Source organism: Berghia stephanieae, chromosome 2, assembly GCF_034508935.2.
Source record: "Berghia stephanieae isolate SIO BIC M18660-M18661 chromosome 2, UCSD_Bste_1.3, whole genome shotgun sequence".
Lineage (NCBI taxonomy): Eukaryota > Metazoa > Mollusca > Gastropoda > Nudibranchia > Aeolidiidae > Berghia > Berghia stephanieae.
Window position 1 is genome coordinate 31,143,452 of NC_088361.1, and position 26,428 is coordinate 31,169,879.

Genomic DNA, 26,428 nt, shown 5'->3' on the forward strand with positions numbered 1-26,428 from the left:
GAATGAGGGTCATTTAATCGATCGATATTTGGAGGACGATTCTTCTGGCCAACGGGTTTTAAATATTATGTTTGTTTTTTTCTTCTTCCAGAGTACGGCATATGTTATAATTAAACCTGCGTAATTTTATCCCGTATCCCTTTTCCTAACGTGAAATATTTACAAGTCACAAGACACGGGCCATCTGTATTTTTGTTTATTTTCACCCGCGTCTCGTTCTATTTTTATTTTTAATAATTTTTTTCTTTTTTTTTTTTTTACCTTGTGATTCCTGCTTTTCTTTATTTGCCTGAAGTGAATTTTGTAAAGCATAGCATGTCATCAGCTTATTTGTTAATATACGATTCTTACACTCTTACTCTTTTGGAATACCGGACGTGTTCCCAACCACTGCACGAGCTTGCGAGTGCGCGTTGGGAACAAAGTTCGAATTCCAAAACGCAAGAGTATTTTAAAAAAATTATTCTACCCTTCAATCTTTTCCTATTTCGTCATCTTTGAATAAAAGATATCTTTGAAAACATTCAAATGATATACTTCTTTTTAAAGAATCTGATTTTGAGTGAAATTTACACTTGAAGGACTCAACTAGACGCTGCTTAGAGCGGATGCCGTGAAATGCAGTATCAAAATTTGCTGTGGTTGCGTAAATGCGTAAGCGCCGGAGCCTACTTTGATAATACGCGGGGTAAAACGCTCTAGATAGACTTTTTAAAAATTGTAATGCGGGGCTGAAGGAATACGCTTCAACAGTCATGGCGTCATTTCCCTCGTAATGACGCATGGTAACTTCGTAACTGGCTCTAAACTATCGGAACAATGGCGGACCCCCTTATGAAATATTTCTCCGACGAGCATAAAAGCGTATCCAGAGGAAAAAACAAAACAACATTATAAATCTGATCATGTTTTGACTTTTTACACATTCTGATCACAAGACATGTGAAAAGTTCTAGTCAGCTTGAAGAATAAAAAGTACCGATTTTCTTTGTTTAGAACCACGGTGGCCGCCGTTGTTGGGCGACGTGACATCAGACTATTGAATCCAATTGGAGAAGGAGACAATGATTATCCCCTATGTTTAGTGATAATGTTGATTTGAATACATTATAGGTAATATTCTTTCCTCTCCACAGAGGGCAGCCTGAGCGGAGTCCGTGAGTTGAGTGAGGGACTGTTTGAATTGCGGGATGCGCATCGACAACAGCAACAACGGAAGGTAAGGCAGTTGTTGCAATACTACCGGTGGTAGTAGTGGTGGTATGTAGGTGCTGCTGCTGCTTATGATGATGATGATGATGATGATGATGATGATGATGATGATGATGATGATGATTGATGATGACGATGACGACGACGACGATGATGATGAGAGAAGAAGAAGAAGAAGAAGAAGAAGAAGAAGAAGAAGAAGAAGAAGAAGAAGAAGAAGAAGAAGAAGAAGAAGAAGAAGAAGAAAGAAGAAGAAGAAGAAGAAGAAGAAGGAGGAGGAGGAGGAGGAGGAGGAGGAGGAGGAGGAGGAGGAGGAGGAGGAGGAGGAGGAGAAGAAGAAGAAGAACAAGAAGAAGAAGAAGAAGAAGAAGAAGAAGAAGAAGAAGAAGAAGAAGAAGAAGGACGACGACGACGACGACGACGAGGATGACGAGGAGGAGGACGACGACGACGACAGCGACGACGTCTTTGTCTGAAAAACATTTTTTTCTTTCAAACTTTATTTTTGGCCTGTTTTGTTTTAGTTTGCGTTTAGGAAGTATAACATAATACACCCATTATTGTTCAATCCTTTCCTTTTACGATCCACGGCTTCAGACACGTTCGTATTTAGTTTAACTCGATGAGATCAGGGTTACAATGTTTGTAAACACTGACAAACCGGAAGCTATATGTAAACAAAATATGCAAGGGAGATAAGAACGAATAACATTTGCCTTTTAGTTTGATAGAGACAAAACGGATTTGCCAATTTATCATTGTGTAATTATAGATAAGTGTTATCAAGCTTGAAGTAGGGGAGTGGACCGGGAATAGATTGAATATTCTGAGAATGATATTAAAATGATTTTATTGTGTCGGTGACTCAGTGATATGATGTCTCGTCATTCAACAAAGTCAAGCGATGTTTAGCGCTTTGGGTGACTAGATTGGTGACAATTTCTGCAAAACTATGGTCCCAGCGTTGTGTCCTTGGTTAAGGACTTTTGCTCACATTATTCTACTCGACTCGGTTAATATTATTAGGATGCTCGGTTCTGATTGGTCTGCTAATGGATTTGATAAAGCATTGTCCATAGAGAGCATGCGTGGCGAGCTTGTGACAATAATCAATGTAAACTATTTACAACGCGATTTGAGAATTGAAGTCATATATAACATTGTTTGAATTTAACTTTTAGTTCTGAATGTGGCAATAACAGAAAATCTGAATTAATCAGTGAGGTAAAAATGGTGGTGCTGAAATGCGTATAGAAAAATATGGTCATGCAAATATTCGGGTTTTTAAGATTTGCAATTTGAAGGGGTGGGGGTCACCTTTATACTGAAATGTTTAAGTCCTTTCTCCCCAATGTAAAATCAATTCATTTTAAAGTGATTGGTATCTACTATTTACTTATCTGGTAACCCACATTGTTATAGGTCCGTTGTTGCAAAAATTCATCCGTTACAACAAACAAACCCATTATCGCGCTCAGTCATAAGACCTGCATGGATGGTATAGAAGGACTGAAAATTACGTCACTCAGCCAGTGTATGTTATTGTTTTTAGATAGCCTTTGTGGTGATTACTTCTCACTAAATTATATCAATCAAATAATATACGTTCAAGGATACCTAAACGCAAAGATCAATAAAGGACTAGTAGGTTTTCCCATATTATTTCTTTTTCAAAACTCAGAGGTTCACTTTCTTTCACTTGAAATAAAAGGTCCAAGCTAAGATTCTTCCTGCACTTATTAAAAAACAATATTTCTGGTAAACGCTTTTTATCTTGAAATGAATTATGTAAAATGAAATTTTAAAAAGGGTGCATATTCTAAAATGTAACATCGGTTATTTTTACCAAAAACATTTTTAAAATGAGGAATAGCATATCCTTTGAACGTTGATTTTAGGTCTTCGTCATCAATACAAACCTTTGATTATTCAAAACCATTGTCGACGGCTGATAAGCAGTAATTTGTCTTCCCATTCAAATTTATTTGTACGAAAAGAGAGTCGTATTCTGACAATACACATTATTTTCATTTTGGCTTGAAACCTAATTCAAATAGTCTCTGATTAAGATGACTCCCCCACTCCCTCCCCAACTTGTCTAAAAGTATTGAACATGAGACTTCTTGGAAAGAAGTGGCAATTTTAATCTAAGATTTTAGACTTTTTGACAAGTTGAGGTCATACTAATCTATCGACTTTTAAAGTTAATTTTTTTTTTTTTTTTTTGACAGAAATGAAAAACAAAAATCGTTTAGTCAAGTGTACAGAAGAACTGTATTATCATTCTAAGGAATAGCAATACCAAGAATAGGTGTATGTTATGACGATTAAATATCCTGTTTTGATTTTACATTAAGAACTGGTTAGCTCAGTTGGTTCAGTATCAGAAAGAATACAATAGACCTGATTCATCCCTGTGTTACTTGAGAATTTCTTCCTGGTTATATGGTCCACTCAGCACTACCACTGACGGACCAAAGACGTATTTATTTTAATTTCGGCCACACAATATTTAATACAAACATCAGTCGAATTAAATTACCCCCACCCTTCCCCAAAAAAAAAAAACATTTAAAAAGTCAGTGTGATATCATGACTTAAACAAGTTTATTTTAATTTTACAAAATCGTCATTCAGATCCAAATTGCTTACGGAAAAGGAGGATATCCCGATTTATGTAATAACAAAAATCGTTTGTTACTCTTTGGATAACTCATTATTTAATTCCAAAATACGTTTTTTCCAGACCTCATAGACTCGGATACTCAATAACCGTTGGATGGACAGAGGGATCATTTAAAAAGTTAAAAAAAAAAAAAGAATAAAAAAGCCTCGACTGCACACATGATCGATACCGGTCTTAGCTTGTGTGTTGAATATGCCTGAGCTATCGGACTCCGAATTCAGGATCTATGTCTCATTAATCAATAGCTGTTATACTCGTGAGTTTTATCAAACTACTTTTTTTAATTTACTGTTATTTGTATTTTCCTCTCTCATTACAGAATGTGAGACGACGCCATTTTGCCCGTTTCAGTTCCTCGTGTCCCTCCCTACAAGACCCACCAGCTATTCTATCTCCCGTTGAAGAAAACGGTGAGGAACTTTTTCCAGTTGCATTGATACTGCTTTTTTTTTCGTTTGCTGTTGTTTTTATTGTTGTTTTTATTGTTGTCGATTTTGTTGTTTTCGTGATTGTTGATGTTTTTGTTGTTGTCATTGTTGTTGTTATTGTTGTTGTTGTTGTTGTTGCGCAGGGGGCAGCGTGACATTGCAGTTCTCTTCGTACCTGGAAGATACTGAGTTCGATCTCCGCCGGCCATGGTGTGTCGCTGAGCTAGTCCCATCACTTTATATTATCTCTCTTTGCGGTGCTGCACTGTCGCTCACGCCTTGATTATTCTATTCCCCCAACGGAATAGACTCAAAAGAATAAAGTGGTTAATTTGTTAATTAATATCATTATTATAGCCTCTTTTATTTTGTTTAAATTTAAATTTTTTTTTTTTCAAACTGTTCTCGAATGTTGAAAGCTCTTGCAGGCATTGAATTCTGTCTTTTAATTGGAGTAACGCTTTGAACACACAACTCTTTGTGTTAGAATTGATTGAACTTGAACTGGTGTGGGAGAGTGCATGTTGATTTTTGCCGTCTGGCTGACTGTGGTTGGGTTGGTGTGTGTTCATACTCTGTGGCGTGTTTGGAAGAACCCAATTGACCACAGTGAGGTGTTGGTTGATTGGGTTGATGCAGGTTCAAATTTTATTGTTCCGTTCTCTGACAAAAAAAAACAAAACAAAACAAAAAAAAAAAAAAACCCCAAAAAAACAAAACAAAAGGAAAAGAAAAAAAACCCCAAAATTATTTTTTTAAATTAAAAAATAAATTTAAAAAATAATTTTTTACAATAATTGTCCAAATTTGTTTTAAAATGACACGTATTGTTATTTAAAGAAGATAAACAAACTTCAAATATCGATGAAAATTATCCCCAACTTGTCACAAATGTTTTACCCAAGACTTTTAGAAAGATTATGTAACTTTTTTTCCTTCTAAAATCTTGGGTTTAATTCTTTAGTCATCTTAATCCATTGAAATTTCAAGTCAAGATAAATTTGGCCAAAAAGAAAAAACTATGTCGTTTTGCTAGAGCCACAGCTATGTTGCCTCCATTAACTGTCTGATGTTTTGTGGTGGAGGACGAAGGAGGGAGTGCTCGGTGGTATTGTTAATTGTTGTAGCACCTTTGGTCTCTCTCTCTCTCTCTCTCTCTCTCTCTCTCTCTCTCTCTCTCTCTCTCTCTCTCTCTATTTTTTTTTCTTCTTTCTTTCTTTCTCTCTACCTCTCCTTCCGCTCTGTTTATTTGTACGTACGTACGAGCTTGCGGTCATTGTATGAAATTGGGTGGCATTTAACAAGGATGATAAAAAATAGTGCTTAAAATATGGGGGAAAAATAAAAAGAGAAGGGGGAAGGGGGAAATGAGAGAGAGAGAGAGAGAGAGAGAGAGAGAGAGAGAGAGAGAGAGAGAGAGAGAGAGAGAGAGAGAGAGAGAGAGAGAGAGAACGTTTGCGATATTGATGAGATGAAAAAAGAGCCCTTTTGTTTTTATTCAACGACACGGGACACTCGATTTCGGAGGAAATATTCAGCCAGTGGAATAACTATCATTTTTGTTACGTTTTCGAGAGTAGAAGAAACTTGTCTGTGTCTATTATGTACTTTTTGTGGATTTCTTGACAAGCTTGGAACTATTTTCTCACCGAATCAGTATCTCTTGCTCTATCAACTCGACTAATTGTGCTGCATACCGACGAAACATCCTGATATAATAATAATAATAATGATATAATAATAATAATAATAATAATAATAATAATAATAATAATAATAATAATAATAATAATAATAATAATAATAATAATAATAATAATAGTAATAATAATAATAATAATAATAATAATAATAATAATAATAATAATAATAATAATAATAATATAATAATGATAATAATAATAATAATAATAATAATAATAATAATAATAATAATAATAATAATAATAATAATAATAATAATAATATTATTATTATTATTATTATTATTATTAATATTATTATTATTATTATTATTATTATTATTATTATTATTATTATTATTATTATTATTATTATTATTATTATTATTATTATTATTATTATTATTATTATTATTGTTATTATTATTATTATTATTATTATTATTATTATTATTATTATTATTATTATTATTATTATTATTATTATTATTATATTATTATTATTATTATTAATATTAGTAGTAGTAGTAGTAGTAGTAGTAGTAGTAGTAGTAGTAGTAGTAGTAGTAGTAGTAGTAGTAGTAGTAGTAGTTATTTATTTATTAATTAATTTATTTATTATTTACTTATATTTTTTGGAAATGGAGGGGGGGGGGGGGTAGGCAAACATTTACTTCACTTTAGAGATTACGGCGATCCGTCCTTAGATATCGAACATGTCTTTAACAGGAGACGTCAAAGAAGTTCCAGAGGTTTTTAGAAATATAAGTTAAGCGTCATTACAGCCTATTGATATGATACGAGGAGCAACATTAAGCGAGACCTTCAAGATGAAGCATTCAATCTGAACTCTACTAAGTTTATTTATTTATTTTTTTTTTTTTTTTTATCTGAAACATCAAAAGCAATGGTCTGTGATTTAGTCAGACCATGGTGCCAGGTCTGATCATCGAACGCTATTATGGGCTGGATTTAACATCTTTTGTAATGGACAATATTTTGCGTTGGTTTTGAGAGTATTTCAATTACAACAATGGGCCTCTAATTATTTGGGTTATCAGACTTGCAAATAGTACACGTTGAGTCAGGCGGATTATTTAAAGAGTTACAGGAAGTTAAAGTAAACAGGCCAAGTTTTAAACGATGTGTTTTGTCAGTGTACGTCAATTTTGACCTGGCAGGTTCGCTTGTTATCTTGATGTCTGTGGTGAAAACAGACCAGTTATAAAGAGTGTAACGAAAATATTAAGTCATCAAATATTATGTCGATTTCGCTCACGTTGTTTGATTTGAACTATTTGAAATTGTGCCCCCCCCCCCCCCCTCCCTCCGCCCGTGAATAAAATATTACAGATCTCACATTTATAAAAAGTTAATAGATATTTATAGGGAGTCAAAATTGACCATATTCGATTTTTTTTTTAATCATTAAAAAAAATGTATTTGGTGGCAGAAAATTGAAGTATTTCTTTTTTTCAAAAATTCAGAAATGGATATGTGACCGAAAAGAACTAGGCGTATACAGCATCAATTCTAAAGTTACAATATATATATATATATATATATATATATATATATATATATATATATATATATATATATGATATATAGAAATAGGAGTGTGAATCGAGCGTTTTGGATTGATACAGATACTAGATAGATTTTATCGTGACGTTCGGATTTTTTTTCCGGAAAGTCATAGAGGTGTCAGTAATTATGATAAGTGGTCACATTAGTAATACAATTGTGTTTTATTTTTTTCTAAAAAATTAAATCCACGCTCTGGATGGACCAATTCAGTTTGCAATCAAGACAGAGTTACATTTAATCTTATCAGTCAGGGCGTTTTCATTTATTATGATATGACAAGTGACAGCATTATCGTTTTCTCCAAGTGTTAAATACCGGAATATGATAAGATGTGGATCTCATTTGACAAGATTATCATCTATACTAGATGTAAGTAGTATCAAGTAGTAATTTGAAAAGATCAAAGTGATAAATAAGGGAACAGACACTGGTGTAAGATAGATCAATGAAAAATGTAGGTATATGAAACGGTGTTATTCATTTTATTTGGATATGGGGGCTGGCTCCTCCTGGACATAGATTCCTCCCCACCCCATTTGGACTGTGGTTGTAGATGTATAGGATACTTCGATTGGGAGTGACGTTTTTAGTTTAATGCGCCAGGTTTTTTCCTGGTTGGTTCTGTCTTTTCAAATCACAAAATAGTGATATAGACAACAATAGCCTTTTTATTTAGAAGTGACGTTTCTAGTATAATGTGCCAGGTTTTTTTTCTTGATTGGATTGATTCAGTCAGGTCAAACCGCAAAATATTGATATAGCTAGTTGATGCCAGACTGCATAATTTTAAGGATTGTGAAGTGTTATTTAGGTTAATCCTTGTGAGGGTAAATTGTTAATTTGTAAAGTTAACTTTAGCGACTACAGTTTTTATCTCCCAAAAAAACTTTTTAGATTTTTCAATAGGCAAGTCTAGGTTCCAATTTTGTGTCTGTAGATTGAATGATCCGCTCCGAAATCTCCCTGAGCTCTCTACTATTCGGCATTTTTGTAGAATCATTTGGCAAACCAACCGCTCATTCCGTAATTCCGCATTCACAACTGAAAATTCCGCATTCAAGTCACAGGGGTGTCTAGTATGTCACGAATATAGATTTAGAAAAGCTCTCGTGGCAAAGGCTAAAGCATGATGGCATCACAGTAGCTTAGCCTACTGTTATATTATGTTGTTGGATTATAGTTCAAGGGTGAGACTACCTTTCTTTCTACTCACAAAAAACCTGGACAAATTGATTCCTTATGTTGATGTCAAACTCCTAATTGTCACCTTTTGGATTTCTCAAAGCAGTGGTTCGGTGTATGGAGCTCTGACATTTCAGGTTTTCTTTTTTCTGGAGAAAATTTTTTATCTCCTCTTTGTCATTCACTTCATCAAGTTTCCAGCGGCAATATTTATCTTTAAAGCTATATAAGCGTTACGTTAAATCCATTAATTATCTTTTGATTGTGCAGTCATCTACCCTTTCTCAAGCCCATAATCCCATTTGCAAAGAGTTAGAAATGTCCCTTTTACCAAACTTACTTTTTTTTTCTTTCTTCACAGACCACCACAAGTCTATGCATGACCTCCTTGAGGAGGTCGTCCCGTCAGCCGATACCTCCAACACAGACCAGGGAGATCAATATTCCCCTACCTCCTCCAGGTAGGTCATTGTTACCATACTGTATCCAAGCCCCTATTTCACACAATCTAATCGTTTTCAAAACTGTTTTAGAATTTCTCTGGTTCATGAAAATAATGCATTCATGTAATCTATTATATAGATTATTGTGGCAGGAAATGGGTGTAAAATATGTATTCCTTGAAAGGAAATAGTATCATGCAAAAAAAAAAAAAAAAAAAGAAAGAATATGGGTTAGTTCCATAGTTAATATAACTATTGTCTGATGCGGCTATGTGGTCTTTTGGTATGACACTCACCTTCGGTTCGGGGGGTCCAGGGTTTGAGTCACACTCTGGGCGGCACATTGTTGAGTCTTAGGAAAAGGCTCTTTACTCATATTTTGTCACCATACTCAGGTGTAAAACGAGTACCTGACCATTGACAGGTTTGTCTTTGTTCCAAATAATTGTAATATCGCCTATCAGGCGCCATGTCTTGTCCAACATTTGCTGTTGGCTAGGGCCCCTTGTAAAGCGTTTTGAGCATATTAAGTGGATATTGCGCTATATAAATGCTCAAGTTTTTGTTGTTGTTATTTTTAAAGGACATATGTTGTCAACTTAAATAAAGAATTTGATTTATTAAGAAAAGATAAATTATAGTTGGATGGCAAAGTTGGCTTCAGTGCTGTAACCTCGGTAAAAATCTCCCCCCCCCCCCTTTTTTTTTTTTTTTTGGTTTCTTTTTTCTTTTCTCACATTACCTTTCAGAAAAGAGTAATAACCTCATTAGATTATTGAACCAATATTGTTCAAATGACAGCACAAAAAGATGTCTAACTGGTGATGTGTACTTTATGTAATGGAAATGTTGCTACTTGAAGCTCAAAGAAATATATAACAATTGTTAAAAATTGAACGAAGACAGATGATATGGACGTTTCGGGTTTCCCCTTTGAAATATTCAATCCATTGTTTCCTATCTCCCACCAGCTCCCATTTAGCAGCCCACCACCCTCCCGGCATCACATCAGACAACAGTGTAGACCAAGCCATTCGTATCTGTATCAACGGGGTCACAGTCGACAGTTCCAAGGACTTTCCGGGTGTGAACTCCAAACCATCTGGTGATGGCAGTGGCAAGGTATGATGGATGACATTTGACATGATTTTAGCTGCTTGTCCACTCTTTTCTTTTTTAAAAATTAGTTAATAGATTTTCAGGAGAAGAGAGAGAGAGACAGAGAGAGAGAGAGAAAGAGAGAGAGAGAGAGAGAGAGAGCGAGCGAGCGAGCGAGAGAGAGAGAGAGAGAGAGAGAGAGAGAGAGAGAGAGAGAGAGCGAGAGAGAGAGAGAGAGAGAGAGAGAGAGAGAGAGAGAGAGAGAGAGAGAGAGAGAGAGAGAGAGAGAGAGAGAGAGAGGATGGGGGGTGGGGCTGTTATGATTTGGTTAAATTTCATCAAAAGAGGGTTTTATTAACCAAAAGAAAGAAAAAAAAATACAGTGCAGTATATTCGGACAAAATATTTAAGATGAAAAATCTATGAAAAGGGGAGGAGTGCATGGAATGTGTACAAAGAAAATATGAACATTTATAACTTTTAGATATTAAGATTTGTACAAGGAATCCGGGAAAACGAGGAATAAGAGGATAAGGAATGCACACTGCCCTGTATAAACTATGTAATAATAATAATAATAATAATAATAATAATAATAATAATAATAATAATAAATGGCATTTATATAGCGCTTTATCCCGTTGTCACAGGTTCTAAACGCTTTACAGTGATATAAAACAAAACATTATGTCACAGTAAGACAAGTTTGATGGAAAAGTGATACGAATTCAAGTTAACAACAACAAAATATGATAATAGTATTGCAACATGATGACGTAAAAAGATAAAACTTTAAGCGAGATTTGAAAGTTGTCAACGAATCCGAGCATCTAACGTGTGATGGGAGAGAGTTCCAAAAATGGGACTATGTTTTTACTCTTTTGGATATGGATCTTTGTTTAAGCAAAATACTTTCTGCTTGATCTAATTGATCCAATATTGTCATCCAATAAAGTCATACACACAGGGCGCAAACCATCGTTTCTTGAGACGGAAGGATGCCTACTAATAGATCCAGCTTCTTAGAGGCTGGACAGAGATTTATTTTTCTTTCAAAAGCAAAGATAAAACAAAGGAAACTTTGACTGAAACAGGAACTCCCTATATTTTGTTTGTATTGCACTCTGTGCAAGTTAAACTAGTGCGACCCCCAGGAGTAATTATAAACATTTTATCTTGATTGACATGATCAGCTTAATCATTTAATGGTCTACTATTTATCTGGTTAATTTATAAAGCTGGTCGTTTTCACTAAGCGAGCAGTAACAATGATGCGACACAGGTTTTAAAATTACTTTTTTATATTGAGATTCATTAAAGAAGCATGACTTGTAATGATATTACAATATATCACTGCTCTGCCTGTGAAAATGACAAGGTTGGAGCAAAAATGAAACTAGCCTGTACATAATTGAATTTCAACATTTGCCAAAAATGAATTCTTAACATGGCATTTGATTTCCACAATTTCGCTCATCAGTGCTATTTTCATTGGTCCTAACATGTAAGTGTAGCAAGCACCATTAAAAACTTTTTGAGAAAAAAACAAACAAACAAAACTTACAAACTCTGCACTTTGCTTATTTGACTGAAAACAGAGAAAGGATAGTCATTCAAAACACACTCTCCGACAAATTATTGATAAATTTAATCTTATCTAATATACAGCTCTTGCACACAACCCCCCCCCCCCCCCCCCCCCCCCCCCCCTGAAATGCATGTTGTTTCCACTGATAACACTGTGCATAGACTAAATTGTTTGACATCATAAAGATGTCAAACAGTTTAGTCCATGTACAGTGTTAGCAGTGGAAAATAATTGTAAATCAAAAAGGAGGTACATACACTGGATTTTCTATTATGGCAATGATAATAAGTTTAACCAGTTAACTGCTGTACTCCCAGGACACGTATTTTAAAATTTTGGCCAGAAAACTCGTCCTTTAAATATCGATTGATTTAAACGACCCTCATCTTGACAAAAAATCTCAAACTAGGGAGCGGGTGGTTGGATGGGAGCATCACCCTTGAATCGTATACCTATGATGTTCGCATGGGTGTACGATCCGATAGTGATGTCGTTTCTTCTTCTCTTTACTAGCCTATCCTGCTTCTTTGGTTTGTGATTGTATTTTTGACAGGGGATATTTTTTTTCTGTAAATCTTTTGCCTGTTTGTTCTTGGTTATTTATAATTTAGCTTATGATATCTTTAGGTTATGATTTTGATTTACATTTGTACTATTTTTGTTAGTGTTAGATTGCTTGTTTTTTTTGTTTCAGCGGTCTCTCATATAACCTCAATTGTGTTGGAAGAGACCTAAAGCAACAAACAAACAAACAAATCAAACTAGGGACTTTTCAGGCTTTTCAGAGTACAGTAGTTAACTGATTAATAGTACAGTAAAATGGTTACCGCTGTGCTTGACTAAACAGTCTATATATTGTGACCTTGTTGTTTTTGTCTTTTGGCTTTCTTTTTATTGGGATACTTTTATATATTATCAGTACCACAAAACAAGGAAGACGATGAGATAGTCTGAACATAGTCTGAATTAACTGTAAAGTTTTTCAAGCATAATTAATAACCAAAGAAAAACAAAGGTCAATACTTCTTACACGTAGCTTTGACAGGAGGTTAAAGCAGTGAAACTGTAAAACAAAACAAAGACATTTTGGTATTAGCAACATGAGAATAACATTAATATTCTTGCTTTTTTTTTTTTTTTTTAACATATTAAAACAGTTACCTCCCTTTGATATTTCACCATGCAGGTGGATTTACTTCTCAAACCCAGACGAGGATCCTGGAATGTCAACAGTTCGGGAGGTGTGACAGAGTCAGCCTTTCCCGTGGACAGAAGTGACCAGACAACTCGAGTACGCATGCTGGCTATGACAGGCAAAAGGTCATTACTTATTTGAGTTGCAACTCAATCATGTCTTTTTTTCCCACTAGTCTTGAACAAAAATTAGTTTAACATCTTAAAAAAAAAGGAACAGAATATGGAACGTTTTTGGTTTGGCTGAAGACCCTCCTTTAGCCAAAAACAAAAACGGTTAAAATGACAAATTTACTTCCTGTAAAATCTGAGCAGATAGGGGAATATATCTCTTTATGTCTGTGGACATATTCTTCTGTTTCCTCACATTCATTTCATTTTTATTTTCTGTCTCTCCCTCCATTCTTCCATCTTGTTTGTTTGTTTTTCGCTTTCAATCCTTCATTATTAATTCCATTCAAGGTTGTCACTCAACAATAGTTTTAATTCATTCATGCATTAAAAAGACTTTCCAATTAGCGCCCAAAAATCCTGTAGTTTTGTTGGCAGAGCACCTGGTTCACATTCAAACAGAACAAGTTTGACCTCAATATCACTTGAGACCCCCCCCCCCCCCCCCCCCCTCCCTTCCCCCTTAAAAAAAAAATTCCTTGTCATCTTTGTCCTTGAAGCATTGATTAGAATAACAAAAACTAATATGTAAATCGACTCTAGTTCTAATGGCAATTGTTAAAGTTCATTTCTCACCTGGGACTAGGACTAGGACATCCACACCATCCCACCATCCACCCATCTCCCCATCCATCTCTCGCATCCATCAATTCATCCATCCCTTTATCAATCCAACATACATTCTTTCTTAGCCTTTTGATATAATCTTTACTCAAATTGACCCAATTTTATTGAACAATCAAAAAGTTTCTTTCATTCATTTCTTCACAGCTTGAGTTTGACCAGTCTTGACGCAGAAGAGGACGGAGACGAAGAAGAAGAGTCGTCGTACATGGGATTTGGGAAAAGAGGCAACCAGCTTCAGGATAAACAGGCTTGGTCTATGGAAGAACCACGCCAGAAAGGAAAGTCCCTATTCACCACGCCCAGTCTGCCTTCTGATCTCTTGGGACCAGAAATGGAAGCAGGACAATTGTCCCCTGCTGATTCTGACAGATCCAGTCCTACAGGTTTGTCATTATTATGACTGCTAATAGTTGAGCAAATTGCGCTATTGTATTGGAGTCCCTCACAATTTCAGCTTTCGTCCTCATTGATTTCCAAGATTTCCTGGGGAATGATGAGTCTCACAGTTCTTTAATATCTAGTTGTGAATTTAATTTTAGTTTTTCATCTTTGATTTCAAACAAATTATTTTTAAAAACTGCATAGATTAAGCTGCAAGGCCTTTTATTTTTGGTATATTTCATAAATTGTCATGCATTTTAGGATTTTATAAATATACCTCTTGTTTGAGGAGTATGCACAATGGTTTCTAATTAAACTTAGTTTGCTCTTTACTTGCTACGATGACAAGGGAGCCACTGGTATGACCTAAGTTTTCGAAGTGCTTTTTAAATTCTACAAAAGGCGTCTTTAAAAGTCTCAATATTGCTCATAGGCTTATTTCCTGCAGGTTGGTTGTACGATAAACAGAACATGGTTGGGAAAAATGGCTAAAAATGACATTCTACTCAAGCACTGAGCTTATTAAACAGAAATGGTTGTTAAGTTCACTGTATTTTCTACACCCACCATCCAAGTTTCTACCAAATTCATTGTAGATCCATGCTGTTGATAAATGGAACAACCAGAAATGTCCTCAACTTGTCTGCCGTACACTTTTTTTCATTTTGGCCAGAAAAAACGTTTACTTCAGCTATAGGTCAATTAATAAAACTCCCCACCGCCCACTTTTAAAAAAATCTCACACCTGAGACTTGTATTGCAATTTTGAATTTTTAAAAATCACATTGAGCTCTCAATCAATTTGTTTATTGTTTTTTTTTTTTTGTTTTTTTTTTTGTTGTTTTTTTATATAAGAGGAAAATTGTACTGAAAGTTTAGAGGAAAATTATTTTATTATAAGTAAGTGTAATCAATCTAAAGTATTGTTGATTCAGCAATGTTGCTGTTGGCCGCTTGTTATGAAAGAAATAGCATCGATTTCATTCAAAGCAAATAGGATAGATCTATTTTTAGAACATTCCAGGGTGGTTTCTTCACAATATTTAAGGATACGATTTCTTCACGGCCAAGTTAAACACATTCTTTACTATTTTTAACTGCTTTTGAGGTTGTCCGATTTTTAAACATGTTTATTGTGTTAAGACTCTGTTCATATTTGTTTTGGTTTGGAGTGGATTAAAAATATTCCTACCTGAGCAGCACTTAATCATCAAAACAATTTTGGTTCAAGGATGAGGTTTTTTGGTGGCTGCTTTTATTTTTATTTTTAATCGTGTGACTAAGTGAAAGAGGTATCAGAAAAAAAAAAATAGAGCTTGCGCGACAAGGGAGGTAATAACAGTGACAAATCCTTCAGACGTGTTCAAGGGCAGCAACTCATCCTGTCCTTTTGTTTACCCAGAATCCACTAGGACCCAGTGTTATGGATTAGATTCTATTCTTTATTTTTCTTTCAGTTTCAGACACCTGTCTTATTTGATCTTTGTATTCTTCTCTTTTCCTGTTTGTACACATGAGCTGTGACACAGGGCTGAGAGATCTTTGTTAAAATTTGACGTGGAAGGAAGGAACTGGGTGAAGTGGGGTGTGGTTGGGATGAGACATTTACATAGAAAATTAGTCTAACTCCCATCAGAATCTATTTGGTCAAGGCCAATAGTAGGTCGCTTTTTTTTTTTTTTTTTTTTGTTTTGTTTTTTTTTTAAACCCTGTCTTGTGCTTGACATGGTCAAATATGTGACTACCTTACACTCCAACACCCCCCTCACTTTGCCCTGCTTATAAAAAAAAAAAGGAAAAAAAAAGTGAATTTAAAAAACAAAACAAATACACAGGCAATAGCAAAAAACGTACGTTTTTATCAGAAGTAATGTCAAACAATTTCTTTTGTTTGTCTATTGGTTTATCAAATGTGTTGTTATTCATTATTTTGTCCTACTGTATGTTACTTTCTTTTTTTTCAAAAATTCTTTTTTGAAAGCCTATCTTTCGTTTACGCGATGTCTCTGTATTTTTCTTTCTTCCTAAAATCATGTATAAACAAACAAACAAACAGAGAGAAACGGATAGTGAGAGAGAGAGAGAGAGAGAGAGAGAGAGAGAGAGAGAGAGAGAGAGAGAGAGAGAGAGAGAGCGATATATATATATATATATATATATATATATATATATATATATATATATATATATATATATATATATATATATAATATATATATATATATATATATAGGGGGAATGAGGGAGAGAGACAGACAGATTAAAATTCACGCACAGGGAGTTGAGAGTTGAGAGGGGGTGGAAATGGGGGCTTTATTTGAGTTTCTTCTGTGCCAACAGCCAGACGTATTTGAGGGTTGCCCATTACTCTTTTTTTAAAAGTGGGTCATAGTGAACCTCTATCGATCTTTATGTGTGCCTCTGTCTGTTTGTGGTGAAATCAATGTAAGGACAGAAAATTTTTGGAAGTTTTAAATATAAGATATTGTTTGATGGTTGTCAGGTAGATTAAATCAAGTCATGGTACAATTTCTGATTGTTGGATCTTTCAATGGTGAGTTTAAACTTTGTATTGAAACTACCTTTTCTTACATTCCCACATCTTTCTTTTTCTTTGTGCGGCTGTGTGGTCTTGTGGTATTGTACTTGGTCTCTAACCTGTAGGTTCATGGTTTGAGTCCCGATATGGGCAGCGTAAAGTGGAGTCCTTGGAATAAGGCTCTTTACTCACATTTTCTCATCCTAATAAAGTGTAAAACAAGTACCTTTAACAAAATGTTTCTTTCTAAAAAAAAGTTTTCACATTGCCTTAATTGTATCTTGCCCGTTCTACATTTTAAAATGTTGCTGTTGGCTTGGGAACCTTGAAAAGCATTTTGAGCTCATGTAGTGGATATTGTGCTAAAATGAAACCATTTTTCTCTCTCTGTGAATAGTTACATTTACATTATATGAAACTTCAAATTTCTTTAACAGGACGAGACATATCAGATGCAATCCCCTACACTAAGATTAAATGTGGTGGTAGTTTTGGTAGTGATGACGATGGAGGAGAAGGAGGAGGGGGAGGTTTGGGTGTGTCTCCTGGCAATGCCAAATCCATGTCGGATCTGACATCATCTACTACAAACAGGGTGAGTGAATGTTCCAGAAAAGAAACTAGCTTTTGAAAGTTTTCTTCTCTTTTACGTTTACCATTATTTGGATATAGTTTTTCGTTGATCTTCTTCAGACAGAGTGAAAGGATGCTCAAGTAGTGAAACTGGCTCTTAGAACTTTTCTTTTAAATTTGTTTTAACCATTCGTGATTAGTTACTACAAAGAGTGTGAGTCAAACTTCATGGATTTTGATCTTTTCACTTGTTAAAAAACCGTTTCCCATTTGTGATCTACTACAAACAGGGTTAGTGAATATTCCAGCAGAATGTTTGGAACTTCTTGCTGTCATTTTAGACTTTTACCATTGTATTTACTCATTGGACTGTAGGAACTTAAAAGATTAGTCGGGCGATAGAAAATGATTGATTTGATATAATCTTTCCAAAGCATGAGATGCCATTTTCTTTTGTTTTTCTCCTAATGTTTTTGTGGGAACCTTACTTTGTATAAGCAAAGGCCCATAATAAACGTATCATGGTAACCAGTAAAGTTGGCCATGTAGCACGGTGGAGGAAGCAAGGAGAGGCGGATACATGTGGAAGCAAGTGGAGAAAATAGCCCAAGATAGAGTTAAATGGCGGAGCACCTTGTTGACCTATTTTCCAGCTGAGGTTGAAGGCTTAAGATAAGTTAAGTAAGATGATGATGATAATTATAGTCATGACAGGGATAGTGTTATGACATTGACAACAATGATGATGATTATGATGATGATGTTGATGGTAATAATAATAACAATAATAACATTAAACATTTTTTTAACTCCTCTGGTTCCTCAGACATCTGCCATCTCCCCACCTGGATTGCACCCCTTGGCAAAACGACACACCTTTGAGGAGAGTCAGACAGGCCTTGGGGTCCCCCAGGCATCCATCACCAAGTCGTTGTCTACTCCGTCCATTCCACAGGCCACTAAAGCTGGAGGTGAGGAATTCAGTGAGGAAAACCCACTTATTCTACTCATTAATTGCTTTTATTTTCAAACTGAATTATTCCGTCTACTTTAATGCCGAATGGAGCCATTCGGAGGACGCAATGCGATCACGTGATCACATTTAGCGTGCGTCTTTCATTGTTTGGAAGCTCCGTTAATTTATAATTATTTATTTCTATTTCTGGATTATTGTTCACTTAATCAATAAATTATGTTGCATCGATTCTAATGCTTTTGAAATTATTTATAAATTATTTATTAAAATATTTTCTCCATTTATTTTTGATATTTCAATATTAAAATAAAGCTATAACTGCAGACTTTATATTATTTTAAGGTCAGTATCTATATAGATTAAGTATGGAGCCATACACATAAAATTATAAGTATGTCATTATGAAAATAGACAAATGAATAGGTTTTGTAAAATTAAAAATTAAAATAACAAATTTAAAAACTGGATCAATACATATTTAAAAAAAAAAAGAAACTAACATAATGACCGTGAAATTTGGATGTTTCTCATTCTTGAGGTTTAAAAAAATGATGAATTATAAAATGTAATTATGAAGGATTTGTGCTGCTATATGGTCTATTGGTATGGCACTCACTTTCGGATCGGAAGGTCCTGGGTTCGAGCCTCACTCAGTGCATAGTTAAGTCCTTGGAAAAGGCTCTTTACTCACTTTCTCTCACCCTACTCAGGTGTAAAATGTTTATCAGATGGTTAACAGCTTTATCTCTGTTGGAAAAAAAAATTGTAATATTGCCTAACAGGCATCATGTCTTGTTCTACATGTTTCGTGTTGCTGTTGGTCAGTGACCCTTTGTAAAGCGCTTTGAGCACATTTAGTGGATACTGCTCTGTAGAAAAGCTCAATTTTTTTTTCTTTATGTATCATTTTGTATTTTTTTTTTTTAAAGGATGACTCAATATGTGAACCTGTTAAAAATGGATTTGTCTTATTTCATATCTGCAGGAGAATCTGCATACGGCGGAAGATCTGAAGGAAAACAGTAAGTAGTTATATATATATATATATATATATATATATATATATATATATATATATATATATATATATATATTTATATATATATATATATATATATATATATATATATCTATATATATACCCTTTTCTATAGTCCAGCCATTAATGTGCCTATGTTTTCTATGTCGGATTGGCTATTCCAGATGGCAAACCCTCACGCAATGTCACGTTAGTAGATAGATTCAATGTTCTAGCTTAGAAAATCTCTGTCATGGATTCGATATGGAAGGGTAGGTGTACAGGACAATCAACCAAAGAATAAATTGATAGAGATAGATAATGGAATAAATGAATAAATAAATTACATGACATCAATAAAAAAAACAAAGGGGGGAGTATAAAATTATGACAAAACTTAAGCTATAAAATGAAACTACAATTATCGTATCCTATAATCTTCTGTGTGCTTCTTTAAAAGTCTGATAACCCAAACGTATCATGGTCCCCCTGGATTGGAATAGGGAACAAAGGTGTGATGTCAAAATACTGATTCCAAACTCATTGGAAGTGTAAAACCACTGATCCACAAGACTGAGATACATATCTTGTGTAATTGATTTTCTGTGTTCAGAGTGATGGCATTTTGTTTTCTAGGCAAGATCTGTGCTGGTTGTCAATAAAGATCATCCATTCTCGTTCTTTTACATATCGTAATCCTAATAAATCTACCCATGCATTCTGCTACTAAAATAGTTATGCCACCTCATGATTCAATATCTTATTCATTATTAATCCTCCGAAGGATTGGTTACGTTCAATACACACTTTCAAAGAGTTTGGAACCGGAATAGAAGGTGTGACGTAACAATTTCTCTGCCTTATTGAAAATGTCTCAAACCAATGCAAACTAAAACTATTCTCCATTACAACAATGATAAACTGGATACAACACCAGTCGGAGATAGCTAATCATTTCAAATGACAACATTATATAAATGATTTTTAAAATTAAACCTACGAAACAACGGGTGGCTCAACCGGCATCAATGTACATTTTAATTTATTACCATAAAGTTAGTATTATAAAAAAAAAAGGTAAATCACTATAAATATTTTCTCATTTGAAATTCTCCAACTGCCATGGTAGTGTTTTTATTTCCAAAAATACAAATACAAATACTTGTAAAACTCTGACTCTTCCTGTGGCAAAAGTGAATGGACTGGTGAGACTTATTTGAACATAACCATAACCTGCGTTCAGTTATCAGACTTTTAAATATATACACATTTTACATACTCCTCTCACCTCCCCCCCCCCCCCCCCCCCCCCCCCCAAAAAAAAAATAAATAAGGAGAAGAAATGAACTTGAATTTATTATTAAAAGATCTACTACAAATGAAAATATATCCAGTATATTCACAATATTTATTTCAGCCCCCCCCCCCCCCCCCCCCCCCCCCCCCCCCAAAAAAAAAAAAAAGAAAGAAATGCTATTCAGTGATGAAACAGCTTTAGTGTAATTTTTTTTTTGTTGCTGTTGGGGGAGGAGGAAGGGGGGTTATAATAATAGAAAGACTCCGGACTTTGTATAAAATTGTTGTGGAGAATAGAAACTTCTTTGTCTTAGTTTTTGTTTTGTTTATTGCTCCAGAACACTCAATAAGCTTTATATAAAACTTTTTAAAATTCTATTTTGCTTGTAATAGCAAGTTTTTTTAATCATCTTTAAATCATTTCTCACCATTTTTTATACCACATCCTAACCAATATATTTTATTTTTATTTTTTTTTGTTTATTTATTTTTTACACTTTCATAGACTTTTCTAATGCTAGATGAACAATGCTTTGTATCCGGCAAATTTTATTCTTTGAAGTTGATTTACTTTTTAAAATCGTTTTTAAATTATATAAATATTCTATAGCAAATATGGTCCTAATACCTAAGGGATCTTGTTTTCAGCCGGCCTGAGAAAGATTTGCTCCTCTCCTTTGCCCAGGATTATGAGTGAGTTATTTCCCTTGGACCGTATAATTCGTATATTATTGGTTTTTATCTCTGCTACTACTACTATTACTGCACACTACACGCCATTTATTACTGTATTATGTATCTATTGTTTTTTTTTTCTTATTATAACAATACACACCATTAGTCAGTGTGTTATGTGAAATATTAATCCTTTATTAGACGTTCAATGTGGTTGTTTTACTCACTACCAAACTAGATGTGTAACAATAACAAAGGAGGCAATTTTAAACATTTTAATCAGAAAACTTGTGTCGCTTTCTCGTTAATCTGTTTGATGGCAATTCAGAAACGTATTTCGACTCATTCTCTTTAAACTCAATTTCTTGGTTTGCTTTTCGTGCTGGTGCTTACATAACGTGAGAAAGGACCTTAAAATAATAATTATTAAAACCTATATCAATTATTATTCATTTTCTATTAATTTAAATAACTAGGCAATTTGGGTTCCTTAATAAGATATTATTCCATGTATTCTCGTTGTATAAAGTTTCTATTTTGCTTGTAAAAGCAAGTTGTTATATTCTTTAAATAATTTCTCGCTATTTTTTAAAAACATTTTCTAACCAATATTATTTTTGTGTTCAATTATTTATTTATTTATTTATTTTTCACTTCCATTGATCGTAATTGCGAGATATATTTATGGCAATGATTGAAAAAATAAATACTCCACATTAATTTTTTTGAAGTTTTACAAAAACAAGTTGGCCATTTAAATATTTTATGATAATTTGATCAGAGAATAAGTTTCATGCTTAATCAGTTACGGTTATTTTAATAGCACAATATAAGGTCTAACTTGATATGTATGAATTGGATATTTGATTCTTTATCACCTACTGTGAGGAATAAATATGATATTTGCGAAGCGCATTGAACATGGTGAATCAACTTATATGTGCCACATAAATTTATTTCATTTTTACTTCTATATTTATTTACAGCGAACAAAACTAGAGGGCTGAGTTAGGTGTTTCTTTTTTCTTTTCTTCTTTATTTACGTTTATATTTATCTATACCTTTCTGTGTCAACATACAATCAAGTTTCTCCATCTGCCGTCTCCAGTTTCCTTCTATCTTCATAATATCTAATTACAATCTTCCCTTTTTCAAATTTCCATTACAATTGGAAAATATCACAATGATGTTTTCCAAGACCTCATAGACGACACTTTACATTTTAATTTTCACTTCACTCAGTTATTCAGTCCCACGAATAGGGAGTAGTTATCTTGAGAAATGTATTGATGGATGCAGGAGACATAATGATTCATCTGCATGCTGGTCTATCCTCGATTTTCTCTCTCAGTTCATGCGATGGCAGTCTTCTCGATTCCTTGATGTTGTCAATCCATATCTTCTTTGGCCGGACTCTCCTTCTTTGTCCCATGACCGAACCTTGTAGTATGGACTTGATAAAGTCCTGGAAAAAGTGTGTTTGAAAGAATTCCAGTTAAAGCCAGAAAGTAAAATACAAGAAAAAAAAACCTTCCCAAAAATAAAAAATCAGTCTTCCTCAACCGGGGACCGAACCTCACACCTCCTGATTACCCTTGTGAAGAATATAGGCATTAATATCGTCCCAACTATCAGATAATCTCTGTGGTGTAATGAAAGCACTGTAATGGATGTGAAACATGGTCTCTGACAAAGACACTAGAAAAGAAACTCAGAGCATTTGAGATGTGGACCTATAGAAGAATTGCAAGGGTATCCTGGAAGGAAAAGAAAACAAATCATCAAGTACTCCAAACTTTAAGAATAACATCAACAACGATCATTTCAACTATTAGAAAGAGGATAACCCGATATTGCGGCCACATCAGAAGGCACGACTCACTACAGAAGACCATTGCAGAGGGAAAGATAGAAGGCAAACGTGGTCGAGGACGAAGAAGGACAAGCTGGCTTGGAAATGTCGCAGCGTACGTAGGAAGCCCCATAAATCAATGTGCGAAACTCGCAGATGAGAGAGAGAGAGAGCTGGCGAACCATGATCTCCAACGTCGTGTCCGACATGGAACATCGGTAAAGGTAAAGGTAAATGAAAGCACGTCTGAGAGGTAATCAGGAGGTCTGAAGTTGGATTCCCAGTCGAGTAAGACTGATTTTTAGGATGTTTTTTTTTTCTTGTATTTTTCCTTCTTGCTTTGTCCGGCACTGTTTCATACACACTTTTTCAGATTCCCATCTTACACCAGTGCTTGCTCCCCAGTTTTTAAATTTATTATGTACTTGCTTAGCCCCATCATGGCAGGGTAATATGGCCTAACCATGAAAGCTTCCATCTTTTGACAATTGATAGGAGAGGTTCTGGTAGACCAGCAAATGCCTCCGTCTATTCCCTGATGTCTCCATTTTCTCTGTGCTTAGCTTAGCTACGAGACTGGCTGGATTCTTTTATTGATGCATTGCTTTTAGGTAAAATACTCGTAATTCCGCCAGCCGGGTATAACGTATCAACACACAAAACTATGTATAACCTTGAGCGTTTATAAATAGTTTGATTGATATAATTAAGTGAGTACTAATCATATATAATGGCTGTCTAGAAACAAGAGAGCTGAGTGATGTCAACTTCGTTCCATCTTTAACATTATTTTTAAAGATAGCACTTCGTTTCATCACTCTATACTTGTAGTTTACCTTCTTTCAAATACTGTACGGGTCTAGCTTTTCGTTTATCTTTCATGCCATTAAATTAGCTAAAACTATCTTAGTTAAAATATACCTGGGTATTGTAATGTTATTGGTGAATGTGTATCATATAGATTTTAGTTAATTCAATGACTTAGACCAAGGCGTTGTTGGGACATCCTTGATTTTTCCCTTTTCCGTTTTCACTTTTTCACGCATCATTACCACCACTTCCACCACCACAATCATCATCATCATCATCATCATCATCATCATCATCATCATCATCATCATCATCATCATCATCATCATCATCGTCATCGTGGTCGTCGTCTCTTCTTCTTCTTCTTCTTCTTCTTCTTCTTCTTCTCGCAAATTCATCGACAAAACTTTTTATGCCTCCTTTTTTCACTCCATAATTTCACCTTTTCAATGCACACCTTTTTGATGTAGACGTCTACACATTAAAATAATTATTTATCTATTTTTGATAGGAAATTGTGGATTTACTTGCAGTCAGAGCATTATTAATCATTATAATGGAAGAGAAATTATAATTGGAAAGATATTTTGCCCGGCTGTAAAAGGGTTAAAGAAAAAAATTGATTAAAAAATCAGTGGACAGCTGTAGTAGGATGATAATGGAAATGCAAATAAAGCGTTACATGTTATCGTTTTTTGCTTTAACACATCAACTTGTACAAACTATTATTGTATGCACTGTCATTTGACTTGTGATTGTGTCATTGTGTGGTTGATAACCAGTACAGTGTTAGTCATCGGCATGATGGCGTCTGTCATAATGATTCATAACTACCTAAACTTGCTGAATAGTTTTCAAACTTCTAGTTTTATCCCCCCCCCCCCCCCCCCCCCTCCCCCGCTGACGCTTCTATGTTTTGCCCCAAAAAGTTTAACGAGCTTCCTTTAACCAGTTAACTGCTCTACTCTGGTAAAACATGGATTTACAATTTGGCCAGAAAACTCGTCCTTCAAATATCGATCGACTTAAATGACCCTCATCTTGACGAAAACTCTCAAACCTGGGACTTCTCAAAGTCAGTTCACTCAGTTTGCGATGGTATTTAGAACTTTCCTCTCTCCCCCCCCCCCCCTCTCTCTCTCTCTCTCTCTCTCTCTCTCTCTCTCTCTCTCTCTCTCTCTCTCTCAGTCTTACTCAATCATTCATTCACGTATTATGTAATCATATCATTCTAATACTTTTATCTATATAGAACTATGTGGTGTTATATTTATTCATTCTATAACATACCATATCCCACTATCACCATAACAAGAGTACAACACGTTACTCTATACTCCCATATATATAAAAGATAATGAGGTTCAAGCTTGATCGCTGCTTCATTCATTTTGTATGCCTTCCAACCGAGATGGTTCGCTTCCAACAAATGCACACAAGAGCATGATACCAGCTTACGACATCATCTCAGCCACCAGCCGCCTATCAGCAGCACCCTGTCATTTTTTGTTATTTTAGTCCAATGCATGGAGGAGATAAACTCTATGGTCCAATGACAGGCACTTAATGTATTGGTTTATTTTATCATTTAGTAATATCAAATCACAAAGCTATTAGAAGTTACTAATGTGTTTGATATTTATAAGGTCATATAAAATAATTATACCCCTCCGCCCAAAAAAAAAAAAAGAAAACAAAAGAAAGAAAAAGAAACTTGGAATAGAAAAAAAATGAAGTGAAAGAAAATAAAAAATAAACCAAACAAACGAACAAACAAATTTAAAAAGCGAACAACACAAAAACTATATTATGTTTATTTCTTATAGCTTGTTATGTATATCAGATGTAACTACGGAATCCATTTAGTTGGGAATAACCCTTATCCCATATATAGTCCCCATTATCCGCGTTTTTCGTTTAAGTAGATCAGAGGGAAAATTGATGTATATCCTTCTCAACGTCAGAGCATTATCCTTCTTTGACTATCTTCAAAAGGGTTGCTCTAATTGTGAATGAATTGAAAATAATAGTCTCTCTCTCTCTCTCTCTCTCTCTCTCTCTCTCTCTCTCTCTCTCTCTCTCTCTCTCTCTCTCTCTATCTCTCTCTCTCTCTCTTATTTTAAAAAAATGTTTTAGTTTTTTAAAAGTTAATTCTATTTAAGAAAATCCATTTTATGTATTATCTATTTGGTTTATTGCTTGAATGTCAAATCTTCACGGCTTTGTTAACTATATTTCACATGCATGACATTTTCTTGCTGCCAATTATTTAGGATTTGATAAACGATTTAAATAGATTACAAGCTTATACGAAATAGCTGGCTTTGCTGCCGGCACTGCCGGGCACCTGGTAACTTGTCCTGTAAGCAACATGTATATTATGCCCCTACCCAAAATAAAAAATAAA

General features: G+C 34.6%; 1 protein-coding gene across 1 annotated transcript in view; it reads left to right on the forward strand.

Moving 5' to 3' along the window:
- LOC144964703 (uncharacterized) overlaps positions 1-26,428 on the forward strand; it is a gene marked incomplete in the record, with an annotated part of 278,871 nt that overhangs the window by 142,097 nt on the left and 110,346 nt on the right. Inside the window, 10 exon segments of the mRNA XM_078899236.1 lie at positions 1,137-1,219; positions 4,218-4,308; positions 9,142-9,241; positions 10,195-10,345; positions 13,096-13,229; positions 14,046-14,284; positions 17,259-17,416; positions 18,221-18,365; positions 19,356-19,392; positions 21,333-21,377. Coding sequence (XP_078755362.1) covers positions 1,137-1,219; positions 4,218-4,308; positions 9,142-9,241; positions 10,195-10,345; positions 13,096-13,229; positions 14,046-14,284; positions 17,259-17,416; positions 18,221-18,365; positions 19,356-19,392; positions 21,333-21,377 — 1,183 coding nt within the window.